Genomic DNA, 23,130 nt, shown 5'->3' on the forward strand with positions numbered 1-23,130 from the left:
GAATTTGAGGAATTTGCAAGCCTTGGAGTTCTGCTTTATTTGTCTCTGTCTGTCGGAACCATGACAGTGAGCTTATATAGAATTAGCTCCTCTGGAGTTGTTTCTTGTGAGTTACTATCTCACAAGGCCAACACCATCTGAGCAGATGCTCCTGGCATGCACTGCCCTAATATACTGCCCTATTAAATACACCACATATACCCTCCCACCCATCATGCAATATCTGTCCATAAGACTTATTCATTTTGGCTGTCATTTTGCCTTAATGAAATAATCCTATGGTATAATTAAAGAAATAAAAATGTTCCACTTGGACATTCATTGATTAGGCATCACATGCCTTAAGAATGATTTTACAGAAAGCAAAGGCAAGCCAACCCAGCCTTCTTTTTCTACCCTGATACTTGACAGAATGAATTTAATAATTTTATGGATATTCTCCATGAGTAATTTCAGAGAAGGGACATTCCACATTCCCGGATCTTTTCTTCTTATAAGGTGAATAAGAAAATTAATTCTGTACTGATTAACTATCCTGCTTTTACATTTTTCGTTAAATATGCAAACCCTCAACTCTGATATTTCTATGATGGTAGCTGGAAATACTAGAGAAATCTCCCAATAGCTTCAAAAGAGTCTAAGACAGGGGTGTCAAACTCAATTTCATTGAGGGCCACATCAGCATTGCGGTTGCCCTCAGGGGGCCAAGTGGGCATGGCCAGGGTGGGCGTGGCCTACTGGGTGGGCATGGCTAGAGTGCGTATGGCCTACTGGATGGGCGTGGCCAGCTCTACATTGTTCTCATCAAGGCTGCCTATGGGGGCCTGGGCAGTAGTGGGACAGATCTGAGGGTCTCTGGCAGAAGGAGGGTCTCTGGGCCAGGGCCAAGGCAGAGGGGGCCATTCCCTCACTGTTTCCAGGATGGCTTCGCGGGCCACATGAAACCACTTCGCAGGCTGGATCCGGCCCCCGGGCCTTGTGTTTGACATGTCTGGTCTAAGAGATAATATTAAAAATATGCTCCAGGTCTACATTTTATAATATTTTAAGAAAGAAATTTAGAGAGGATTTGGTATAATATAACCTGAGCAGCTGTGGCTGAATGGTTCATGTTGCTTTTTCACTAGTGAACACTGCAAATGGGCCAGGAGTCCCAGTTTCATTAGCATGACATTTCTCATATTTTAATTCTTCTTTTCTTTTCCTCTTACTTGTTTGTAGAGGCCGATCCTTCATGAAAGTTCTGTGCAACATTATGAAATCCTTTCACTTAAGGGCTTGGCTGAGCGATTGATTAATGCTTCTGCCCAGGGTGTGTCAGCTTGTTAAGCTAATAGATTTGCCTTCTCCAGAATTAGCCCCACGCGCCACAGTTGGCACCCAGTTTCAATAGCAGACGGGCACAAGTTGAAAAGCTGGCCTTGAGGCAAGAACCATGGACTGGAAACTTCACTCGGTTCAATATTGTCTCAGGAACATCTTTTTCCTCTTGATGCTTTGTTTCCATATATGGATTTCAGGTAGGTCTTCTTCTTCTTTTTCTTCCAAAGGTTTTGTTCTTGAGCAATAGAAGTGGCCTATCCTGAAGATACTGGCCGCCAATTTCCAGGACTATGTAGTTGACACTCTCTTTCCCCCCCCCCACTCTGTCTGTGGTGCCTTTATGTCAGTCTTAACTCCTGGCAACTACATGGATAAATCTACACAGCTGGCAGTGGTTGACCATTGCCATCTTCTTCCTAGGGCTGAAAGGGAATAAGGGACCCAGAGGTGGTTTCTATGCTTAAAACAGGACGAGAACTCAGCATATGCTGGTTTCTAGCCCGGTGACTTTAACCACTATACCAAGCCAGCCCTCTCCTTTCATTTGGAAGGGATATAATTAAATATTTCTACTAAGACACAAATGTGATTATGGAGAGGAAAGGAAGCATTGGCAGGTGCTGAAAACTAAAAAGCATGTGGCATTCCTGCCACTAAAATCTAAATGGTTTAATGTACTCTTCTTATATTGCTTGGCATTTTTTAAAAAAGACAGATTTTAAAATTCTCCTTAGAGGAAATCTCTGCATTCTGTTCAGACCACAGAACTCTGATGATAGATTATGTAATCTAATCTATGTAGATTTGTTCTGCTCCAGTCACCACAGTGAAATAGCAGTTATTCAGGGACAGGATCAATTATCAGCCTGAAATCTGAACCTGATAGTTAAATAGTGAAGTGTTTTTAATTTTTTTATCACTGCTCACATTTATCAGTACAAAAAAGAGAGAGCTTGTACTTCAAAATATTAAATGTATTTATTTATAAATTGTATAAATGTACTACTGTACTAACGTATGTATGAAATATACATAGTATATATATACCTTGTGAAATATATCTCCAAATATACATGTATTCTATTGTGTATGTTCAATATACTAAGCATTACTACAGTTTATTTTTTTAAATAAAAATAATTAAATAGATGTCCCAATATTTTCTTCCTGCACTCCAGTGAGTTGTCTTGCATAGTTCTAGGGTGTTGCATTACCACTTTTGGAGTCCACTAATATACAGATGTTTTTGTAGTTCCTTTTTAACAAGAACAGACCCAATTTGTATTGGCCAAATCAAATAGGTTTGTTGGAGTGCAATTATTTAATGCATTTAATTAAACAATCATCCTTTGCACTTCCAAAATTATAAATAGATGAACTGGTGTTCAACATTTTCTTCACTAAAATTTGCAATGAAAAATGAGTACATTAGAATGCAGACCCCAGGGAAAATTCATGGCTAGTCTAGAAAAAAGAAGGACTAGGGATGATATGATAGCAATATTCCAGTATTGGAATATTCCAGAACAAGAAGCAACGAATGGAAACTAATCAAGGAGAGAAGCAATCTGGAATTAAGGAGAAACTGCCTAACAGTTAGAACAATTAGCCAGTGGAACAGCTTGCCTCCAGAAGTTGTGGGTGCTCCAACACTGGAGGCTTTTATGAAGAGACTGGACAGTCACTTGTCTCAAATGGTATAGAGCAGGCATGTCAAACTGCCGGCCCCTTGGGCCAGATGCGTCACACCGAAACCGGGCCCACCCCATTGCCTGCAATGGGGAAAAAGTCCCGATATGTCACGCGACGTCACGTAATGCCGCAGGTTTCACATGCCTGTCTCCTGCTTGAGCAGGGGGTTAGACTAGAAGACCTCCAAGGTCCCTTCCAGCTCTATTCTGATTGAATTGAATTCATTGCCAATTATGCACATAGGGGCACTTATAGAAATATGTACTGATTTTGTGTCTTCGGTGGTGGAGAGGAATTTGAATGGAAGTTTTTGAAACAAAATGGTCCATGTTGTAGTTTCCAAAGTTTTAATTACTAACAATGTTACCTTTGTGAACATTAGAAGAGCCAATTTTATTGTGGTGGGAAGGCAGGTAGAGAGGCTGAAAAAGAACAAGGATGCATTTTTCTTTTTTATCTCGTTGGCATATCTCCCTATGATTAGGGACATCCATGGGTGGGGGGAATCAACCATGCCTATTTTCACACATTCACAGATTAAAAGAAGTGGGACTTCATCAGTTTGACTATGTTGTTTAAAAATATAGCCTTTTTCTTATTTTCTTCTTGTGAGAACACAGGAGCATAAACATCTGACTGTGGTGTGTTAAAAGAACTGTGGCTTAATATACAACATGAAACAACAATTCAGGGAGCACCCAGAATAAAAGATAGTTATATTCAAAGGGTTGAAGTGAGCAAACAGGTTCCAACTGCTATTCTCCTCAGACACAGTCTCTTAAAGGGATACTACCCCCAAATACTCTGCTGACTCATTCTCGATATATCACTTCTGCTGGTCAGCTACTAAATCATAATTACCTTGACAATTTTTACCCCTACCTCACAAATACTCATGCCCCAGAATCTCTCTCTAAGCTAAACAGAAATGTAAAGCTACTTAGGACCATGTGGGGTGTTTCCCCCTTTTCTGCTTGATTTTCACATGCTAATGAATAAGAAATAATAAACGGGAGGTTATCACATTGCCTCTCTAAAGATAAGCCCTCTCTTCTAGGGAGTTTGCTTAGGAAAAAAATTTAGAAAAGTTATTGGGGTGGGAGGCACCTTATCAGTTTGTCTTCTGCTCAGGGAATGTTTTCGGGATGATCACAACTGCTGTAGCAGCCACTTTATAATTTGGAAGCTTTTTCCATTCTGATCATAATTCCAGATCTGCCTATCAGCTGCCTATTTTTCAGTAGCATCAGTGTACGGGTGCACATGTCAAAATTGGCAAGACAGCAGATGGAGAATCACAATGCGAGCCTCATCTCTTTTTTTATCTGTGTTAATGTTCCACAGAATTGAATTTTGCCACATTGTGAGACTCGGTCCACCATCTTGCTAATTTAGAACCTGTTGTTACTCTTCTACAAGTAGAGTGCACTGAGCCACCCAGAGTTGCTTACATGAGATGGGCAGCATAGAAATTAAATACATCATCATCATCATCATGATAGACAGTTTGGTGTAATGTTTAAGGCATTACAGAAGCCAAGAGATTATGAGTACTAATCCCTCCTTAGGCACAAAACAAGAGTTGTTGTCGAGAAAATAGGAGAAAGAAGAAGTTTTATGTATGTTTGCTGCCTTGAGTTATTTGTAAAGTAATAAGAATAGGATTAAAAAAAATCTACTCTAATAAAATCATCATCTTTAGGAGGTCTGAAGCAAGCAAATTCTTTTCTCCCTGTAAAATATGTCCCATCTCTATTTTCTTCTCTCTGTCTCTGTCTCCCACTCCCTCTCCTTTTTTTGGTAATATATTTTATTGATTTTTTAAAAAAAAACATAAATCACAATAATTGGTGAGCAGTGTGTTGTCTGGGTTACATTTGTAAAACAACCATTAACCATTGATTTCTATAATCCATAATCCACATAATGGTTTTAGTTGATTTCCTCTTTTTCCCAAAATATCCTCTTTTGCAAACATTGAATTAATAAAATTCTTATTGTTTTGATAGATAACAATTAAATATATAATTTTTCCCCAATATTCCTAAAAATAATAATCACATTAATATAATATTTCTTTTCTATCCAATCATTCTGGTTGTCTTATCATAGATCCTGTTACAGTCCTTATTTTAATTTGTTTCTCCCACCAAATTCTAGGTATTCTTACTGGCTAAGATTTTCTCAAAAAATAATTACATTTAAAAATTTAACTCTATTTTTCCATATGAACTATCTCATACTTTTACATTTCTTAAGGAACAGATAAAACAATGAAAAAAAGGAGAGCAAGAGTGAAGAAACATAAAAAATAACATACTACTCCTAAGTTAATATATATTTATTTCCTAAATTTCTTATTCTTTTAAACCATATTTAAAAATACATTTAATCTTTAAACATTCCATTTAATACATCTACTCATCTAGTCCTTTAACTCTTATTCAAAACACTTTTATCCATTATAATTTTCTTAAATTCAATCACATTTTAGTAGCTAAAACATTTCCTTTATCTAAGTCATTTCAACTTTTTTATATTACTCATATCAAGAAAGAGAACCAAAAAAAGGAAAAAAGCATACTATATTATCTAGGGAATTCATCCCTCTTAGAATGACATATATTCCAAAACATTTCTATTGCTTTAACCATATTCAAACAAATGTTTCTTTTTAAAGTATTCTCTCTGGTAAGTCCCATCATCTATTTTCTTGGTTTCCACTTTAGTCTTTTTCCTTTGCCCACTATCATTCTTAATCAATGTATTTTGCTGAATCAAAAGGTTTTCCGTATGTTCATAAATGTTGCTGTAGATATAAAAAGTAAATCAAGTGAAGTGTCTTTGTATGGAGCTTCTGCCTTTCCACGTTTGTTGAAAATCTTTTTCTTTCCGCTTCTCTTATCATTTCTGTTTGGTTCAGGTAGACAATGACTCAGAGAGGTTAACAGCGAAAAGAGTTTATTCAATACACATATGTCAACTGACAACTGTCAAATGTTTCAGGCTTTTATACTAGAGCTGTTTTAACTGTATCCAATCGCAAGTCTCTATTTTCCCGCTTTTACAACTTTAACCAATAGTTGCACCAGAATCTCCCGCTTCAAGGAACCTTCTTTGCAACCTTGCTATTTACATGTTTGCAACTATCTACTGACATAACACCCCTTACCCCCCAGTTGTTGTTATTTATTGACGAAATCTCTTAAGTATTTGGGTGGCCTATGGACCCTTGATGGATATCTATTGGTTTGATTACCTAAGTCATCACTATCCGATTGTCTGCTGGGCTGGCTTACATTTGTGGGTCTGGACTCTTGAATTGCTGGCTCAGATGCTTCTCTACTAACAAATGGTGATTGTTGTTGTGTTTGATGTTGATGCTCAGCTGATGCGGGCCTGCTCAAAGAGGACAGCTCCCAGTCAATTTGACCGTGTTGTGGGTTAGCTGTAGATACACTGGTTTGAATTTCTGCTCCCCCACTAACTGGCAGGTTGTTATGATTAAGCCATGATGCAATATCCCCCCCCCCCGTGTACACTTTGACCCCCATCAACTGGCATGCTACCAATAGTTCTCTTCCTTAGCTGATCTATATGTCTTTTGCTTAACCTATTCCCTTCCCCCTCAATGGTGTAAGACAAAGGCCCCATTATGTCAGTGACCACCCCTGGAACCCATTTGTCCCCCTGTGCATAATTCCTGGCCCAGACTAAGTCTCCAATTTTGAATGATCTGTTTGGAATGTCCAGTTCAGCACTTGAGGGTAGTCTGTCAGGATGTAACCTGTCCAGTTTGGTGGTTAGCCTTTTTCCCCACCTCATTTCCGCCGGGCTTTTCCCGGTAGCCGTGCAAGGGGTTGTATGTTGGGTCAGCAAGAAGTCTGCCAGTCTTTGGTGCCAATCGCCACGGATTATTCGCTTCAAGGCGTCTTTGGTGGTTCTCACGTTGCGTTCAGCCAAGCCATTGGTGGACGGGTGGAAGGGTGCTGATGTTGCATGCCTAATCGAGTTGGCCCTGAGGAAGTCCTGGAATTCAACAGAGGTGAATTGGGGCCCATTATCTGACACAATTACATCAGGTAACCCATGAGTGGCAAAGAGGCCCCTTAAGACCTGTATTGTTCTACAAGAAGTCATAGAACTGACAGGTACTACCTCTAACCACCTAGAGAAACTGTCCACCACTACTAGAAAGGTTAAACCTTGAAAGGGTCCAGCAAAATCAATATGAATCCTAGACCACGGATTCCTGGCCAATTCCCACTTATGAGTGTGTGTGTGAGGCAACTCAGGTCTGGATTGCTGACACAAATAACATCCTGAAACGCATTCTTCAATGTCCTTATCAAGTCCTGGCCACCATAAGTGACTTCTAGCTAATGCCTTCATACGTACTATTCCGGGGTGACCCTCATGTAATTCTAATAAGATTGTAGATCTGTGGATTTCAGGAATGACAACACGGTTGCCCCACAAAATACATCCCAAATGGGATGATAGTTCATCCTTCCTTCTAAAATATGGAATGTACTTTGCATCCGGGTTAGTACTTGGCCACCCACTAAGGACCCAGGCCATAATTCTTTTTAGGATATGGTCTTTATTGGTAGCTTCAGCTATATCTTTAGCAGTTAAGGGGCATTCAGGAATGTCCTGTAAAGACATAATTTGTCCCACAGGAGCCGGGTCTTCCTCAGTGTTGTTTAAGGGCAGTCTGCTAAGGGCATCAGCATGTCCCATTTCCTTACCTGGTCTATGTTGAAGTGAAAATGAATATGCAGAGAGGAAAATTGACCACCTCAGCATTCTGGGCGACATTATTTGGGGTGTCTGTTTATCGGTGGTAAACAGTCCCAATAATGGTTTGTGGTCAGTGAGTATGGTAAAGTTCCTATCATAAAGGTAATCATGGAACTTTTTTACTCCTGCCACGATTGCTAATGCTTCCCTATCAATCTGTGCATACTTCCGCTCTGCTTTAGTAAGCGTCCTGGAATAGTATGCAATTGGCTTTTGGATACCCTGACTATCCAAGTGGCTGATAACAGCCCCCACACCATAAGGTGAAGCATCGCAAGCTAAATAAATTGGTTTATTCTCAATAAAATGTGTTACTGTGGATTGGCTTGAAAGAATATTTTTTAATGTTTGGAAGCTGACTCTATGTTTATCATGCCACTGCCATGGGGTTTTTTTTATCTAAAAGTCTATGTAGTGGTTCTGCTATGGCAGCTTTGTGTGGCACGAATGTATGGTAAAAGTTAACTAATCCTAGAAAGGCTTGTAATTCAGCCTTGTTTTTTGGTTCTGGTGCCAATTTAATTGCCTTGATTTTATCAGGGGTAGGATGAATTCCATTTTTATCTATCCTGAATCCTAAAAATTCAGTGGATTTAACCCCAATACAACATTTCTCCTTTTTTAATTTAAGTCCAGCCCTCCTAAACCTTTCCAATACCTGTTCCAGACGCTCAGCTAATATCTCTTCATTTCTTCCAGCTATTAGAACATCATCAAAGTAAGGGCATACACCAGGTATGCCCTTTAAGGTCCTCTCCATCACCTCTTGGAAGATGCCAGGAGCTGCTGCAATACCAAATTGCAGTCTGTGGACTCGGAACGCCCCCTTGTGGGTAACTATAGTTTGAGCTTCAGCAGCCTCTTTAGAAACAGTTAATTGCAAATACGCCTGCGCCAAGTCTAACTTGGCAAATATGGCGCCGTCCTGTATCGTGGCGAGGACCTGCTTCACCGTCGGGACTGGGTAAGCATGTTTTTTCATTCCAAGGTTCAGGGTGGCTTTGTAGTCAGCGCAGATCCTCACATCCCCATTAGGTTTAAGGGGTGTGACGATCGGCATTTCCCACAACCCACCCTCGACTGGTTCTAGGACGCCTTGGCCTACAAGCTTATCGAGCTCGGCCTCGATTTTTTGCTTAAGGGCGAAAGGCAACCTTCGGGCCTTAAGCCTGATGGGTTTAACCGACGGGTCTAAATTAAAATTAATTGGGGGCCCTTTGTATTTACCCAAAGACCCATCGAATACGTCTGCGAATTCATCGCAGACTGATTCGAGGGTCTTATTTTTAATAACTGTGTTTATTCCCCCTATCCAAATTCCCAGGGCAGGGAACCAGTTAAGGCCTATCAAACTAGTCCTATGGCCTTCAGTAACTATTAAATCTAGTGCTCCCTTAAACCCCTTATATTTAACACTAAGGGTGATTTTTCCCTTAATTTTTATTGGGGTTTTTTGGAAGTCAGTCAATTTGATTTTGGTTGAACTAAGTGGAATCTTTCTGCCACTTTTTAGTTCAATCTTTTTAAGGGTTTCACTGGATATTATGGACACTGAGGCCCCAGAATCGATTTCCATTTTGCAAGGAATTCCTTGCAATTGGACTATAATTTTTAATTTTTCTCTCACAATATTGTTAATTTTTTCCTTTCTACGGAGATTGACTCGCGCCACCTCCCCGCGGTTCGGGAATTTAGCCCTCGGTCTAGGGGTCTCTTTGCCACTATAGTAAGGGGTTACCTTACCTTCGGGCCAAACGTCGACTTCGTGTAAGCGATTGTCGCGTGCACGACCCCTGCAAATGGCTTGAATGTGGCCGGTCTTCCCACACAATCTGCATCTGGCGGTACGAAATCTGCACGTTGCTCGGGGATGATTGCCCCCGCAGCTGCCGCATCTTTGGTCGTTGTCGCGCGGTCTCGTTGCAGTGTCTCTCAGTTGTCGTTGGGTTGTAGTTGTTTGTCGTTGCGGTGTCGTGGTTTGGAATCGGCGACTTGGTTCAGGCCCGTCGCTTCGGGATGGTTTTGCCACCATTTTTCCAAACCATCTGGTGACTTTGGCGATGTCGGCTTCCCATTGCTGGTCCACCTCCCCGCAGTCCACAAGGCCTTCTTGATTAATTTCGGCAGACGCAGCCATGCTATTACGGGGGGGGTCGCGATACCCGGTGGATTCATAAGTCAAGAGTTCGTCCAGTACTTCTTGCAAATCGCCGGTGGGCTTAGCGATAATTCTGTTTTGTAGTTGCTCATCTCGCAAGCCCAGCACCACTCTGTCCCGGATTCTTATCTCTAAGTTGTCATACTTGCATCGTACTGCTGCTTCTCTGACTGCAGCGACGAATCTTTGGATCGACTCTCCCGGTCTCTGGTTCCTTTTTTCGAAAATGCGTCGCCAAAAGAGTTCTGACCTCCTTGGCGTGAAATGCACTTTAAGCTTGGCCAGTAGATTGGCATACGGAACGCTTGAGACCGGCTGTGGTTGACAAAGTCCGACAGCGATCCGATACACCGGTGTGCCGCATATGGTTAGTAAAGCAGCCGCCTTTTTTCGGTCATCCGTTATACCGTTGACAAGTAAAAACCCTTCGACCTGTCCCACATATTCTTCCCAGTCCTCTGGGAAGTTTGGGTCGAATTCTTTTAAAGACCCGATTTGCGCCATTCGGAGGATTGTTGATTCCGCCGCGGCCGCTAGTGGTTGACTGTGACTTCTTTTCAAATTTGCCGCCTACGCGCAGCTGTTCCGCAAATCCTTCTCTGGTCCGCCGTCTATCCCACCTTCGTCGCCAGTTGTTTGGTTCAGGTAGACAATGACTCAGAGAGGTTAACAGCGAAAAGAGTTTATTCAATACACATATGTCAACTGACAACTGTCAAATGTTTCAGGCTTTTATACTAGAGCTGTTTTAACTGTATCCAATCGCAAGTCTCTATTTTCCCGCTTTTACAACTTTAACCAATAGTTGCACCAGAATCTCCCGCTTCAAGGAACCTTCTTTGCAACCTTGCTATTTACATGTTTGCAACTATCTACTGACATAACAATTTCCTTTTTCTCCGATGTTCCTGACATCTCTACAGTCCATTTTATCCAATGTTTTCTTGTCCTCAGATTTATTTTGTAGTGTTAAGGGATAAGCTGTGTTGTCCAATTCTGGTGAATTTTTTTCCGCTAGGATTAAATCATGTTTCCTTGTTTTGTTAAATTCCACCTTTAAGTCTGTATTCTCCATTCTATATCCATTTATCTATTTTTTTCTGCTCCTCTGTTGTTTTCTGGGAATTTTTATTGTTGTAGAGTTAACTTAGAAATAGATTGATTTATATTTTCAAAGTTACTTTTGATTTCTTTGTGGTTTAAAGTCATTGTTTGAATTAATTGGAGAGAGAGAGAGAGACAGAGAGAGAGAGAGAGAGAGAGGATTCACAGGGAGTGGGAAGTCAGCTTTACTTGAAAATAACATCCTTGTAAATGTACAGGGAGTCCTATACAACAGTTTGTTTACAGACCGTTCAAAGTTACAACAGCACTAAAAAAAGGGACACTTATGACCATTTTTCACACTTACAAAAATTGCAGCATCCCCACGGTCATGTGATCAAAATTCAGATGCTTAGCAACTGACTCATATTTATGACAGTCACTGCGTCCTGGGGTCACATGATTCCCCTTTTGCGACCTTCTGACAAGCAAAGTCAATGGGGGAGCCGGGTTTGTTTTAACAACCGTGCAGTGACTCACTTAACAACTGGGGCAAGAAAGGTTGTCAAATGGGGCAAAGCTGTCTGGCTTAGTCACAGAAATTTTGGTCTCAATTGTGGTCGTTAAGTCGAGGACCACCTGTCGATAAAAAATGAGTTTTATCTTTTGCCATGCAGTCTGCTCGAAAGAAAATTACTAGTCTGAATTCAACAACAAAAAAAATTGCACTGGGAAATGATGCTTCAGTGTATTCAAAGGTCTGCAAGAAATTTGGAGGAAGTGATCCTTAAAAAACGCAACCCCCCCCAAAAAAAGTGTTGACTTCACAAAGCAGTAAATTAAGCGTTGTGTTACAGCCCAATACAAACAAGATCTGCTTTCCTGATAAAGAGGGGAGGGACAAGTAAGCACCCACTGTCTATATGCGATTCATTCCACAATGTCCGCATTTTTGTGCAACTGTAGAAAATTAGCACCTTCTAACCCAGGGGTGTCAAACTCAATTTCATTGAGGGCTGCATCAGCATTACGGTTGCCCTGAGAGGGCCGGGTGGGTATGGCCAGGGTGGGCGTGGCCTACTGGGTGGGCGTGGCCAGCTCTACATCGTTGGCATCAAGGGTGCCTATGGGGGCCTGGGCAGGAGTGGGACAGATCTGAGGGTCTCTGGCAGAAGGAGGGTCTCTGGGCCAAAGCCAAGGCAGAGGGGGCCATTCCCTCAATGTTTCCAGGATGGCTTTGCGGGCCACATGAAACCACTTCGCGGGCCGGATCTGGCCCCCGGGCCTTGTGTTTGACATGTCTGTTCTAACAGGTTGCTTACTAGCAGTTCTGGTTTCCATATCTGACATCCATGATTCCTCTTCCAGCTGTTTCTCCCACTTCCAAACCTCCAGTGCCAACCGAATGCTTTACGGTCAACTTCATTGGAACCAATTTGATCTATAGGCCACAGATGGATAATCCCAAGTCAAAGCTCTTCAGCTCAATACAAAAAGTCTTCAGTAAATTGGTGAGGAGACAAAGCATACTTACCCAAGTAGCACTTCTACATTAGATTTTCATAAAATAGTCAGCAGTAGAGTTTTAGTACCAGCAACAAATACGTAGTTTTTCCTTTAAACCTAGCTGGGACAGTTATTGAACACCAACAACATTGGTCCTGAGTTGATCAACTGTAGATTATCAACGTTAAGGTAAGTAATATGGGGTGGAGATTTTTTTCGTGAAATCTAAATGCCCCGTTATGGGGATGACTTCTCTCAACATTTACTGTATTTGAGAGAACCCATAGTTTGTTTCACTTTCAGTCTGTAACACATCACATTTATATAAAAATCTCTAAAAGTCTCCTTTCCACATCTTCATCCAAAAACATTTCTTTGCTTCAATATTCATTTCCTACCACTGTGTTGGAGGCTCCATGGTTAGCTTCCTCCATGCCTTCCCAAAATCAGGTTTGAAGTGGAATTTAAAATTTAAAAACACCAGATTAAAAAATACTGTCTGAAAACTTCCAAGCCTTACCTCTGTGAAATCATCCAAAGTCCTCTACGGCTTCTCTGAATCTGTCTCAAGTTGTGTCTTTTCATTCTCAGACCTGTGAATCAGGGCACGAACACCGGAGTGGACAGTGTCTGCTGCTACCATAAAACTGCCACAGCGCCCCCTTTTGATCGAGTGAACATATATCACAAATTCCTATATGAGACCAATGGTTTCACCAAGATGGAGAGGTACCGCCTGGACCCAAACAGCCTTTTTGTTAATGGTAAGAAGCAGAGATTGCTTTCACGGCTAAAGAGGTTATGACAGTGGTGGCGAACCTATGGCATGCGTGCCAGAGGCGGCACTCAGAGCCCTCTCTGTGGGCACGCTTACCATGCCCCGAAGATGGCAACCATCCCTCTTCAAGCAGCCGTCCACTAACTCACCGAGGTCCCACGTGTTCAGATGCATCCTGGCAGGGGCTGGTTTCCCTCCCCCCATCCCATCCCTCCTGGTCTCGCATGCTCTCCTTTTCCTGGGCGAAACCCACTGCATTGCCTCCTCAGCTGTCAGCCGGCCATCCAGCTCAGAGGCGGCTTCTCTGAACTGCTGATGGCGGGCTGCGGAGCCCCAGAGTGTGCCGGTTGAGGGGCCGGCAGGCTGTGGATGCTGACGGACACTGTCGCCCCCCCCGCGCTCACTGGCCTCTGTGTGCGGGGGCTGGTGGTGTCAGGCAGCAGCTGCCCCGGCCCTTGCCTTGCCCCATGGCAATGGCACCCCCACCCTGCCTCGCTTCACCCTGCAGGATGAGCCTCCTGCCTACCAACCCACCTGCCAGAGACCCCCTGGATCTCCTCCATCCCTGCCCACCCCCCACAGGCGTCCCTCTCCACGAGCAACATTGACGTGACCACGCCCACCTTGGCCACCCCAATCTGCCATGACCACCACAGCCACGCCTACCCAGTGGGCCACACCCACCTGGCACCCAGCGATGGATAAGTGGGTTTTGGGTTGCAGTTTGGGCACTCAGTCTCTAAAAGATTCGCCATCACTGGGTTATGAGGTTGGCCGGCATTGAATCGGTTCTGACCAGCGTTACCGGTATCTGTCTTAAGTGATAGCTCTTCTCTGTGACACAAAGGAGAAGTGCCAGAGGGCTACAAGGCTTTCTTTAGCTTTACCAAATTCAGGCTACAAAAATTCAGATGACCAGTAGTTTAAACAACAGTGTTTATTAAGCCGTCTTGGTCATTTGGAATTTTGCAGTCCAGACTTGCTGGTTCTGTTCTTCTCAATGATTTTTGTCTGATGCTGTCCCAGGACCTCCTTACAAGCAATCATTGGACTAGGTGGACACTTTATATAGAGTTAGTCACAAGGCCTACTTAAACTAAAGACTGCTGCTATTTGGGGACCTTCAGGATAATTTGCAACCCTACTATCTGAGAGTCGTTGAGATGGAGTAGTTGGAAGTATGTAGGAGGACTTTATCGTATTTTTTTTTCTCATGGTGGAGAGCTTGAGAGTGACTTCCCATATCATTGTTCTCTTCTTTTGTAACTCTCTTTCCATTTTTACAACTGTGTTTCCATTTCAGATTATCATGAAGGATCACCTGCGAGCAGTAAGTACACCTTTATAGAGGCTTCTTGAGCCACGGAATCCAACTGTGGTACACAATCTAAGATGTCCAACTTTATCGCAAATATACCAATTGCAGAGCAAGTAAAGCAGTATGACCTAGTGGTTGTTTGCCACAAACAGGGGGAAGCCGCAAGGATGTAGAGGCAAGTTAAATATTGAGATGAGTTTCCAGACAGTAAAAGGTGTCAACCAGTGCACCATGTCAATTTCCAAGGTGGTCTATTCAGTAAAGATCTTGAAACAGAGAAGGGATACTGATTTCTGACATTCCAACTCTGATTCTGACCATTAGGAACAGTTCTGTAACACCGCACAATCGATCTTGTGACTCCAGAAGAGGTGGACAGGATTATGGGGAGGCTGAGCTTCACCACGTGTTTATTGGACCCGTGCCCCTCCTGGCTGGTATATTCGGCTCGGGAGGGGACATGAGGCTGGCTCCAGGCAGTGATAACTGCTTCTTTGAGCGAGGGTAGTTTTCCCACCGCCTTGAAGGAGGCGGTGGTGATACCCCTCCTCAAGAAGCCTGCCCTGGACCCAGCTGTGTTAAACAACTATCGTCCGGTCTCCAACCTTCACTTTCTTGCGAAGGTTGTCGAGAGTGTGTTGTTCCTGGAGGAAGCTGATTATCTAGACCCGTACCAATCGGGCTTCAGGCCCGGGTACAGCACGGAGACGGCATTGGTCGCGCTGGTGAATGATCTCTGGCGGGCTCGGGACAGGGGTTGCTTCTCTGTCCTAGTCCTGTTAGACCTCTCAGCAGCTTTTGATACCATTGACTATGGTATCTTACTGCGGCGTCTTCGGGGAGTGGGAGGCACCGTCTTACGGTGGTTCTCCTCCTACCTCCTGGGACGTTCGCAGTCGGTGTTGGCAGGAGGGCAGAGGTCGGCCTCGAGGCCTCTCATTTGTGGAGTCCCTCAGGGGTCGGTCCTCTCGCCTCTCCTGTTCAACATCTATATGAAGCCGCTGGGTGAGATCATTCGTGGTTTTGGGGTTGGGTATCATCAATATGTGGATGATACCCAGCTTTTTATTTCTACCCCAAACCACCCCAGTGATGCCCTCGATGTGATGTCCCGATGCCTGGAGGCGGTTCGGGTCTGGATGGGGAGGAACAGGCTTCGGCTCAACCCTCACAAGACTGAGTGGCTGTGTGTGCCGGCGTCTCGGGAAATTCAGATTGTTCCACCGTTAACTATGGGGGGTGAGATATTACCCCCATAGATAGGGCTCGCAACTTGGGTGTCCTCCTAGACTCACAGCTCTCTTTGGAAGATCATATAGGAGCTGTGACTAGGGGGGCCTTCGCCCAGGTTCACCTGGTGTGCCAGTTGCGGCCCTATCTGGACCGGGATGCCTTGCACACAGTCACTCATACACTCGTGACCTCCCGTTTGGACTACTGCAACACTCTCTACATGGGGCTGCCCTTGAAGACTACTCGGAGGCTCCAACTGGTGCAGAATGCGGCCGCGCGAGTTGTGGTGGGGGTGTCCCGATACTCCCATGTAACACCTCTACTCCACGAGCTGCATTGGCTTCCGGTTGTCCTCCGGGTAAGATTCAAGGTTCTGGTTACGACCTATAAAGCCCTAAATGGCATGGGTCCGGGTTACTTACGGGAGCACCTGCGGCCGGCATCAACTTCCCTTTGTCCAGTGCGCTCCCACAGAGAGGGCCTCCTTAGGGTGCTGGCAGTCAAAGAGTGTCGACTGGCGGCCCCCAGGGGGAGGGAGTTCTCTGTGGGCGCGCCAGACCTGTGGGACCGTTTACCGGTGGAGCTCTGGATGGCTCCCGACCTTCGCTCCTTCCGACGTGACCTAAAAACATATTTATTTGAACAAGCCGGCCTGGTCTGATGGGTTTAGGGGTATTTTAATGTTATTGTATTAATGTATTGAATTGGGCTGTAATATTTAATATTTTTTACTTTTTGTATGTTGTATTTTATTGTATTGCCCTGTACACCGCCCTGAGTCCTTCGGGAGAAGGGCGGTATAGAAATTAAATAATTATTATTATTATTATTATTATTATTATTATTATTATTATTATTATTATTATTATTATTATTATTATTATTAATCTAACTTGTGAATTTATTCTGTATCCTGGGACAGCCCATGCATGCTCTTCTGTACAGTATCCCATTACATTCTTGAAAAGTGCTACCATAGTCCTAAGAAGTCCTCTGTTCTCAAGGCTTAACCCGTCAATCTTTGTTATGCACAACAGCCCCTGCTCGTCCTTCTTGACCTTTTCTGGATGCATAGCAGATCAAGATTAACAGTTATTTTCAAACTGTGAAAGGCATATGCTTGTTCTTAAACTTCTGTAATGCACCACTGAACCCAATGTTCATGACAGGAACTACAAGATACAAAATAGTGATTATATGCTATCAGTTGTGGTTTCCAAATCTGACATCCATGATTCTTCTTCCAGCTGTTTCTCCCACTTCCAAACTTCCAGTGCCAACTGAATGCTTTAAGGTCAATTTCATTGCAACCAATTTGGTCTATAGACCACAGATGGCTAATCCCACATCAAGGCTCTTCAGCTCAATACAAGAAGTCTTCAGTAAATTGGTGAGGAGACAAAGCATACTTACCCAAGTAGCACTTCTACATTAGATTTTCATAAAATAGTCAGCAGTAGAGTTTTAGTACCAGCAACAAATACGTAGTTTCATTGCAACCAATTTGGTCTATAGACCACAGATGGCTAATCCCACATCAAGGATTTTCACCTCAACACAACGATTCGTTGTTAATTTGGTAAGAAGACCAATGCATCCAATAGCTCTTCCGCATAGGACTTTCACAATATAGTCAGCAATAGTGTTTTAGTATTGGCAATAACTACATTTTTTTTTCTTTATGCCTAGCTGGAGAATATATTAAAAAACAGTTACATTGCTCCTGATTTGATCAACTGCCGTTTATCAACAGTCAGGTAAGGAATATGGGTTGGACATTTTTTAGGGATCCTTCTATGGGGATTAATGGATTCTAATATAGATATCTCACAATACCTTGTCACATTTCAGAGAACCCATAGTTTATTTCAGTTCCATTTTTCTACATGTCACTATTATCCCCATTCTAATTTCTAAAGAACTCGGTTCCTCATTTTCATCCAAAACAATTTCTTTGCTTCAGTGTTTGGTTGAAATGAGCTTGAAAATAAAGAGGGGCACACTAAATAGTCAAATGTGTGGGAAGGAAAAAAAAATGATACAAAGCAGTGTCAAGAAAAGAATCAAGGATATAGGTTGCTGAAATACAGCAGAGCTGAACGTGAAGTCCTTTCATACTCAGATTATTATTATTATTATTATTATTATTATTATTATTATTATTATTATTATTATTATTATTTATTAAATTTATATACCGCCCTTCTCCCAGAGGACTCAGGGCGGTGAACAGGGCATATAAATAGAAATACAAAAGTTAAAAAAGGATTAAATAATTGCCCAAATAAAACAATCACAATATAAAACCCATTAAAACCCTAACGTTCCACCATCAGGCCAGGCCAGCTTGTTCAAATAAATGGGTCTTTAGCCTGCGCCGGAAGGAGCGAAGATCTGGTGCCGTCCAGAGCTCAACCGGCAGTTGGTTCCATAAAGCCGGGGTGCCCACACAGAAGGCCCTCCCCCTGGGGGCCATCAGCCGGCATTCTCTGACCGGAGGCACCCTGAGGAGGCCCTCTCTGTGGGAACGCACAGGGCGGAGGGAAGTCGACGCCGGCAGCAGGTGGTCCCCGAGGTATTCCGGACCCATGCCATGTAAGGACTTAAAGACCATCACCAAGACCTTGAACCTCACCCGGAAGACAACTGGTAACCAATGCAGCTCGCGGAGCAAAGATGTAACATGGGAGTACCGGGAAACTCCCAAGACAACTCTCGCGGCCGCATTCTGTACCAGTTGGAGCCTCCGAGTGGTCTTCAAGGGAAGCCCCATGTAAAGAGCATTGCAGTAGTCCAGACGAGATTGTCAGTTAAGTTCCAAGATTTGTACACCTGTTGTGAATATATCTTAATTTGGATCTTTTCCTTCTCAGATCTGTAAATCAGGGAAAGTACACTAGAGTACACAGTGTGTGCTGTTATCATAAAGCCGCTACAGCCCCGCCTTTCGATCCAATCGATATATATCAGAAATTCGTAAATGAGACCAACCATTTCACCAAGATGGGGAGTTACAACCTGGATCCAAACAGCCTTTTTGTTAATGGTAAGAAGCGTTAGGTTTGCTTTCGTGACTAAAAACCTTTGAGGCTGTGAATAAGTTCTCACCAGCATTATCTAACTTAAACAGAAGTGTGTCTCAGTAACAGCAACAAGAGATGCCAGTGGGCTACATTTTTTTTTCTCTATGTCTACCATATTTGGGTTATAAAAATCTGGATGATCACTAGATGGCAGCAGTGTTTATTTGCACCTCGTGGTCATTTGGAATTTTGTAGTCCAGTCTGTTCTAGATTTACTTTTCTCTGGGAATGCCCCAGGACTTTCTACAAGCAAACATTGGATCAGGGGTAGGCAACCTTGGCTCTTTTATGTCTCGTGGACTTCAACTCCCAGAATTCCTGAGCCAGCCATGCTGGCTCAGGAATTCTGGGAGTTGAAGTCCACGAGTCATAAAAGAGCCAAGGTTGCCTACCCGTGGGCTAGATGGACACTTTATATTGAGATATTGTTACTCTATTAGAAAGCAAGTAATTGCCACCCAAAGAGGATTATCACATCACATAATTTTTATACAGAATTCCTTAGAATATTGAAATTGCTTGGTGTACTTTATAGAAATAGTCACAATCTTGAGATACCCTTACATGTTTAGGATGAACCTGGCCTAATTTGTCAAGCAATTAAAAATGGCAGCATGGTGTGTGTACTTTTAAACGTTCGTGCAGGCACGAACAGGGCCACTAACACCAGATAGGTTGCACGGCCCATTCGCACATGTGTGAATGGGACCACTAGCTGCCATGGGGGTGCACGGCTATTCACACATGCGCATGGCACCAGCGCATGCTGCATGTGCAAGCAAGGCCGCTAGTGCTGCACTGGTGTGCGTGGCCCCATTTGCGTGTGTGTGTATGCACCAATTTTCAAACTGCTCTCCTTCCCTCAGGGCCACAAGCCTGGAAAGGTTGGAGACCTCTAGTCTATCTGGGTCTGGATGGGGAGGAACAGGCTTCGGCTTAATCCCGACAAGACTGAGTGGTTGTATGTACCGGCATCTCGGGATATTCAGTTCATTCCATCTTTAACTATGGGGGGTGAGGTATTACCCCCCGTAGATAGGGCTCGCAACTTGGGTATCCTCCTTGACTCACAGCTCAGTTTGGAAGACCACGTAGGAGCTGTGGCCAGGGGGGCTTTTGCCCAGGTTCGCCTGGTGCGCCAGTTGCAGCCCTATCTGGACCGGGATGCCCTGCGTACAGTCACTCATGCGCTCGTGACCTCTCGGATAGACTACTGCAATGCTCTGTACATGGGGCTGCCCTTGAGGACCACTTGGAGGCTTCAATTGGTGCAGAATGAGACCGCGCGAGTTGTGATGGGGGTCTCCCGATACTCCCATGTAACACCTCTCCTCCGCAAGCTGCATTGGCTTCCGGTTGTCCTCCGGGTAAGATTCAAGGTGCTGGTGATGACCTATAAAGCCCTAAATGGCATGGGTCCGGATTATCTACGGGAGCACCTGCTGCCGGCATCAACTTCCCTTCGTCCTGTGCGCTCCCACAGAGAAGGCCTCCTCAGGGTGCCGTCGGTCAGGGATTGCCGGCTGGCGGCCCCCAGAGGGATAGCATTCTCTGTGGGGGCGCCAGCCCTTTGGAATCAACTGCCTGTTGAGCTCCGGATGGCTCCTGACCTTTGCTCTTTCCACCGTGACCTGAAGACTTGGTTGTTTGAACAGGCTGGACTAAGGGTTTGGGTTTATTTTTAACTATTTATTGTTGGGGCTAAATTAATTTAATTTATTTTTAATTTTTGTATGTTGTATTTTATCGCCCTGTACACCGCCCTGAGTCCTTTGGGAGAAGGGCGGTATAGAAATTCAATAAATAAATAAATAAATAAATTTTTCTAGGTAACTAAGCAGCAGGTTGCGGTCTACCTTTTGAATGTCTTGCTGAAGTCTAAGTATACTACGTCCACAGCTTTTTGCTGGTCTACTAATTTAGTCACTTTGTCAAAAAATAAGATTGGTTTGGCATGAACTGTTTTTAACAAACCCATGCTGGCTTTTAATTATAACTTCATTTGTTTCTAGATGTTTGTAGATCTGGGGAGGAGAAAACCCAACATCAATAGGTATGGAAGGACATCAATACATGCCCAGTCATCCATTTTTAAAAGGGAAATGTTCAGGAATAGTCAACCTTAACCACAGCTAAGAAGAAGCTTGAAATATGAGAATCTCCCTACAGCCAAGCCAATTTTTATAGGAATATGAAAGGAAAACAGAGGAACTCTTTGCAATGTCATCATCGCCTGAATGCAGACCCAGGCTGGATTTTTTATTTTTAAGAGGCATTAGGCGCAGATGTTCAGATTTAAGCAAAGACATGATAGCAATCTTTAAATATCTGAAAGGCTTTCATATGGAAAGCAGATTTGTCCTCTGCTGTTCAGTGGGGCAAGATTCGGGCTGGGCGAAGATGCCGAAATCCATCTTTGGTTAAACTTTAGAACTTAAACTTCCTTATATGGCATTGCAAAACCTGACGGCCCAAACGGCCTCGCTGCCCCAATTGCCTCTGAATACTCATTTTTTAATGCCACAGAAGGGAAACGTTATAAATGCATGAGGGATCGTCATACTAAGGGTGTTTAATATCACTTTTAATGAAATGTTCATTTAAATTAAGTCAAAATTAGCAAAATCGTGGCTAGGCTGCCTTCTTTATATCTGTCCCATTGATTATGTAATGAATAAAAACAGGTAAAAAAATTTTAGCCTATTTTGTGTTTCTGGGGAATTTTGGGAATTCTGGGGAACTCTTAAGATGGAAAGAAGACAGTAACATTCCTTGTTAAGACCTGAAATTGTGCCATGAAAAATCTCCACATCCCTCCGCCCCACAGAGTGAAAACACAAGGCCGTGAGGGAAAGGCCTGTGAAATAGAGATGTGGTAATGCAGGAAGAGACGAGAAAGGCTGCTGGAAGTCGGGATAATCAGCTCCAGATCTGCAAGGATTTTTAATTGTTCGATGATTGCGGTAGCAAGATGACTAGCCCCCACCCACAATTCCAGAGTGGGGAAATTAGGTGGAAAATTCCAAGTTCCACAGCTGGAATAGAGAAAGCATGAGGTTAGCAGGCCAGGAATTAGGCTGGAAGGACTTGAACTTTACTCAATTGTTCCAAGGTTCGTAACTGATTCATTACTGATTGTAAGTGGGTGAGTTGTTTGTAGTACAGTCCAGGGAGGGGGGGAGGAGGAGGAGGAGGAGGAGGAGGAGGAGGAGGAGGAGGAGGAGGAGGAGGAGGAGGAAGAAGAAGAAGAAGAAGAAGAAGAAGAAGAAGAAGAAGAAGAAGAAGAAGAAGAAGACATAGTTGTACAATAATACCGTGCCCTTGATGAAAAAAATTTAATTACTCTGTGGATGCTGTCTTTTAAAAAAATCTGTGCAATTGTCAGTGTAGCATCGATCTTCTATTTTTCTAGATGTGTGATGAATACATCACCTAGAACGTCCCGTCAATCTGGCTGTGTATGGCTTGGAAATTCTGGCAGTTGTAGACCTGGACAAAGCTGAGTAAATGTGTTTCTCCTCTCCCACGAAACAGCTCAGCTTTTTTTTTTGAGACACCCCCCCACACACACACACACCACCAGCCTTCCAAGACCACCCGTCAAAAGGTCTGCAGGACAAAATGGTCATAACTTCATATGATCCACCCGTTTTAAAACCAGCATGACATACGACGATAATGGGGGAGGCGCTCCGTTACGGTTGTATGTTGAGCACTGCCTATAGTGCAGCCTTCCCCAATGTTTTCGGCTTTCCAGACCAGAGGGGGTTGTGCATGAGTGGCAAGCAAGCGTGCGCACGCCTGGGGCTCTTACAAGTGACACTACACGCGTGTGCTGCCCCAACACTTCCACAGCCCTGTTCTGAACGGGCCAAAGCCAGGTACTGGGTCAGGGCCCCGGGGGTTGGAGACCCTTCCTATAGTGCAGACATGTCAAACACAAGGCCCGGCGGCCGGATCCGGCCCGCAAAGTGGTTTCATATGGCCTGCGAAGCCATCCTGGAAACAGTGAGGGAACGGCCCCCACTGCCTTGGCCCTGGCCCAGAGACCCTCCTTCTGCCAGAGACCCTCAGATCTGTCCCACTCCTGCCCAGGCCCCCATAGGCACCCTTGATGCCAACGATGTAGAGCTGGCCACGCCCACCCAGTAGGCCATACGCACTCTAGCCACGCCCACCCAGTAGGCCACGC

The 23,130-nt window shown here is 43.8% G+C and overlaps 1 protein-coding gene across 2 annotated transcripts; it reads left to right on the plus strand.

Moving 5' to 3' along the window:
* The first annotated feature begins 1,373 nt into the window (after window positions 1-1,373).
* Window positions 1,374-21,588, plus strand: LOC310641489 (mucin-16-like). Of its 2 annotated transcripts, XM_083364589.1 has the most exons (9): window positions 1,374-1,520; window positions 12,389-12,531; window positions 12,648-12,715; window positions 13,118-13,290; window positions 14,608-14,634; window positions 17,103-17,245; window positions 17,545-17,612; window positions 18,729-18,901; window positions 20,951-21,588. In XM_083364589.1, exons 1-9 carry the CDS (start codon window positions 1,436-1,438, stop codon window positions 20,989-20,991), a joined length of 921 nt encoding a protein of 306 aa, XP_083220715.1. In that variant the 5' UTR covers window positions 1,374-1,435; the 3' UTR covers window positions 20,992-21,588. The 2 variants fall into 2 exon arrangements, with proteins under 2 accessions (XP_083220715.1, XP_083220716.1); XM_083364590.1 differs by lacking the exon at window positions 18,729-18,901.
* The last annotated feature ends 1,542 nt before the right edge of the window (window positions 21,589-23,130 follow it).

Source organism: Vipera ursinii, assembly GCF_947247035.1.
Source record: "Vipera ursinii genome assembly, chromosome: 1".
Lineage (NCBI taxonomy): Eukaryota > Metazoa > Chordata > Lepidosauria > Squamata > Viperidae > Vipera > Vipera ursinii.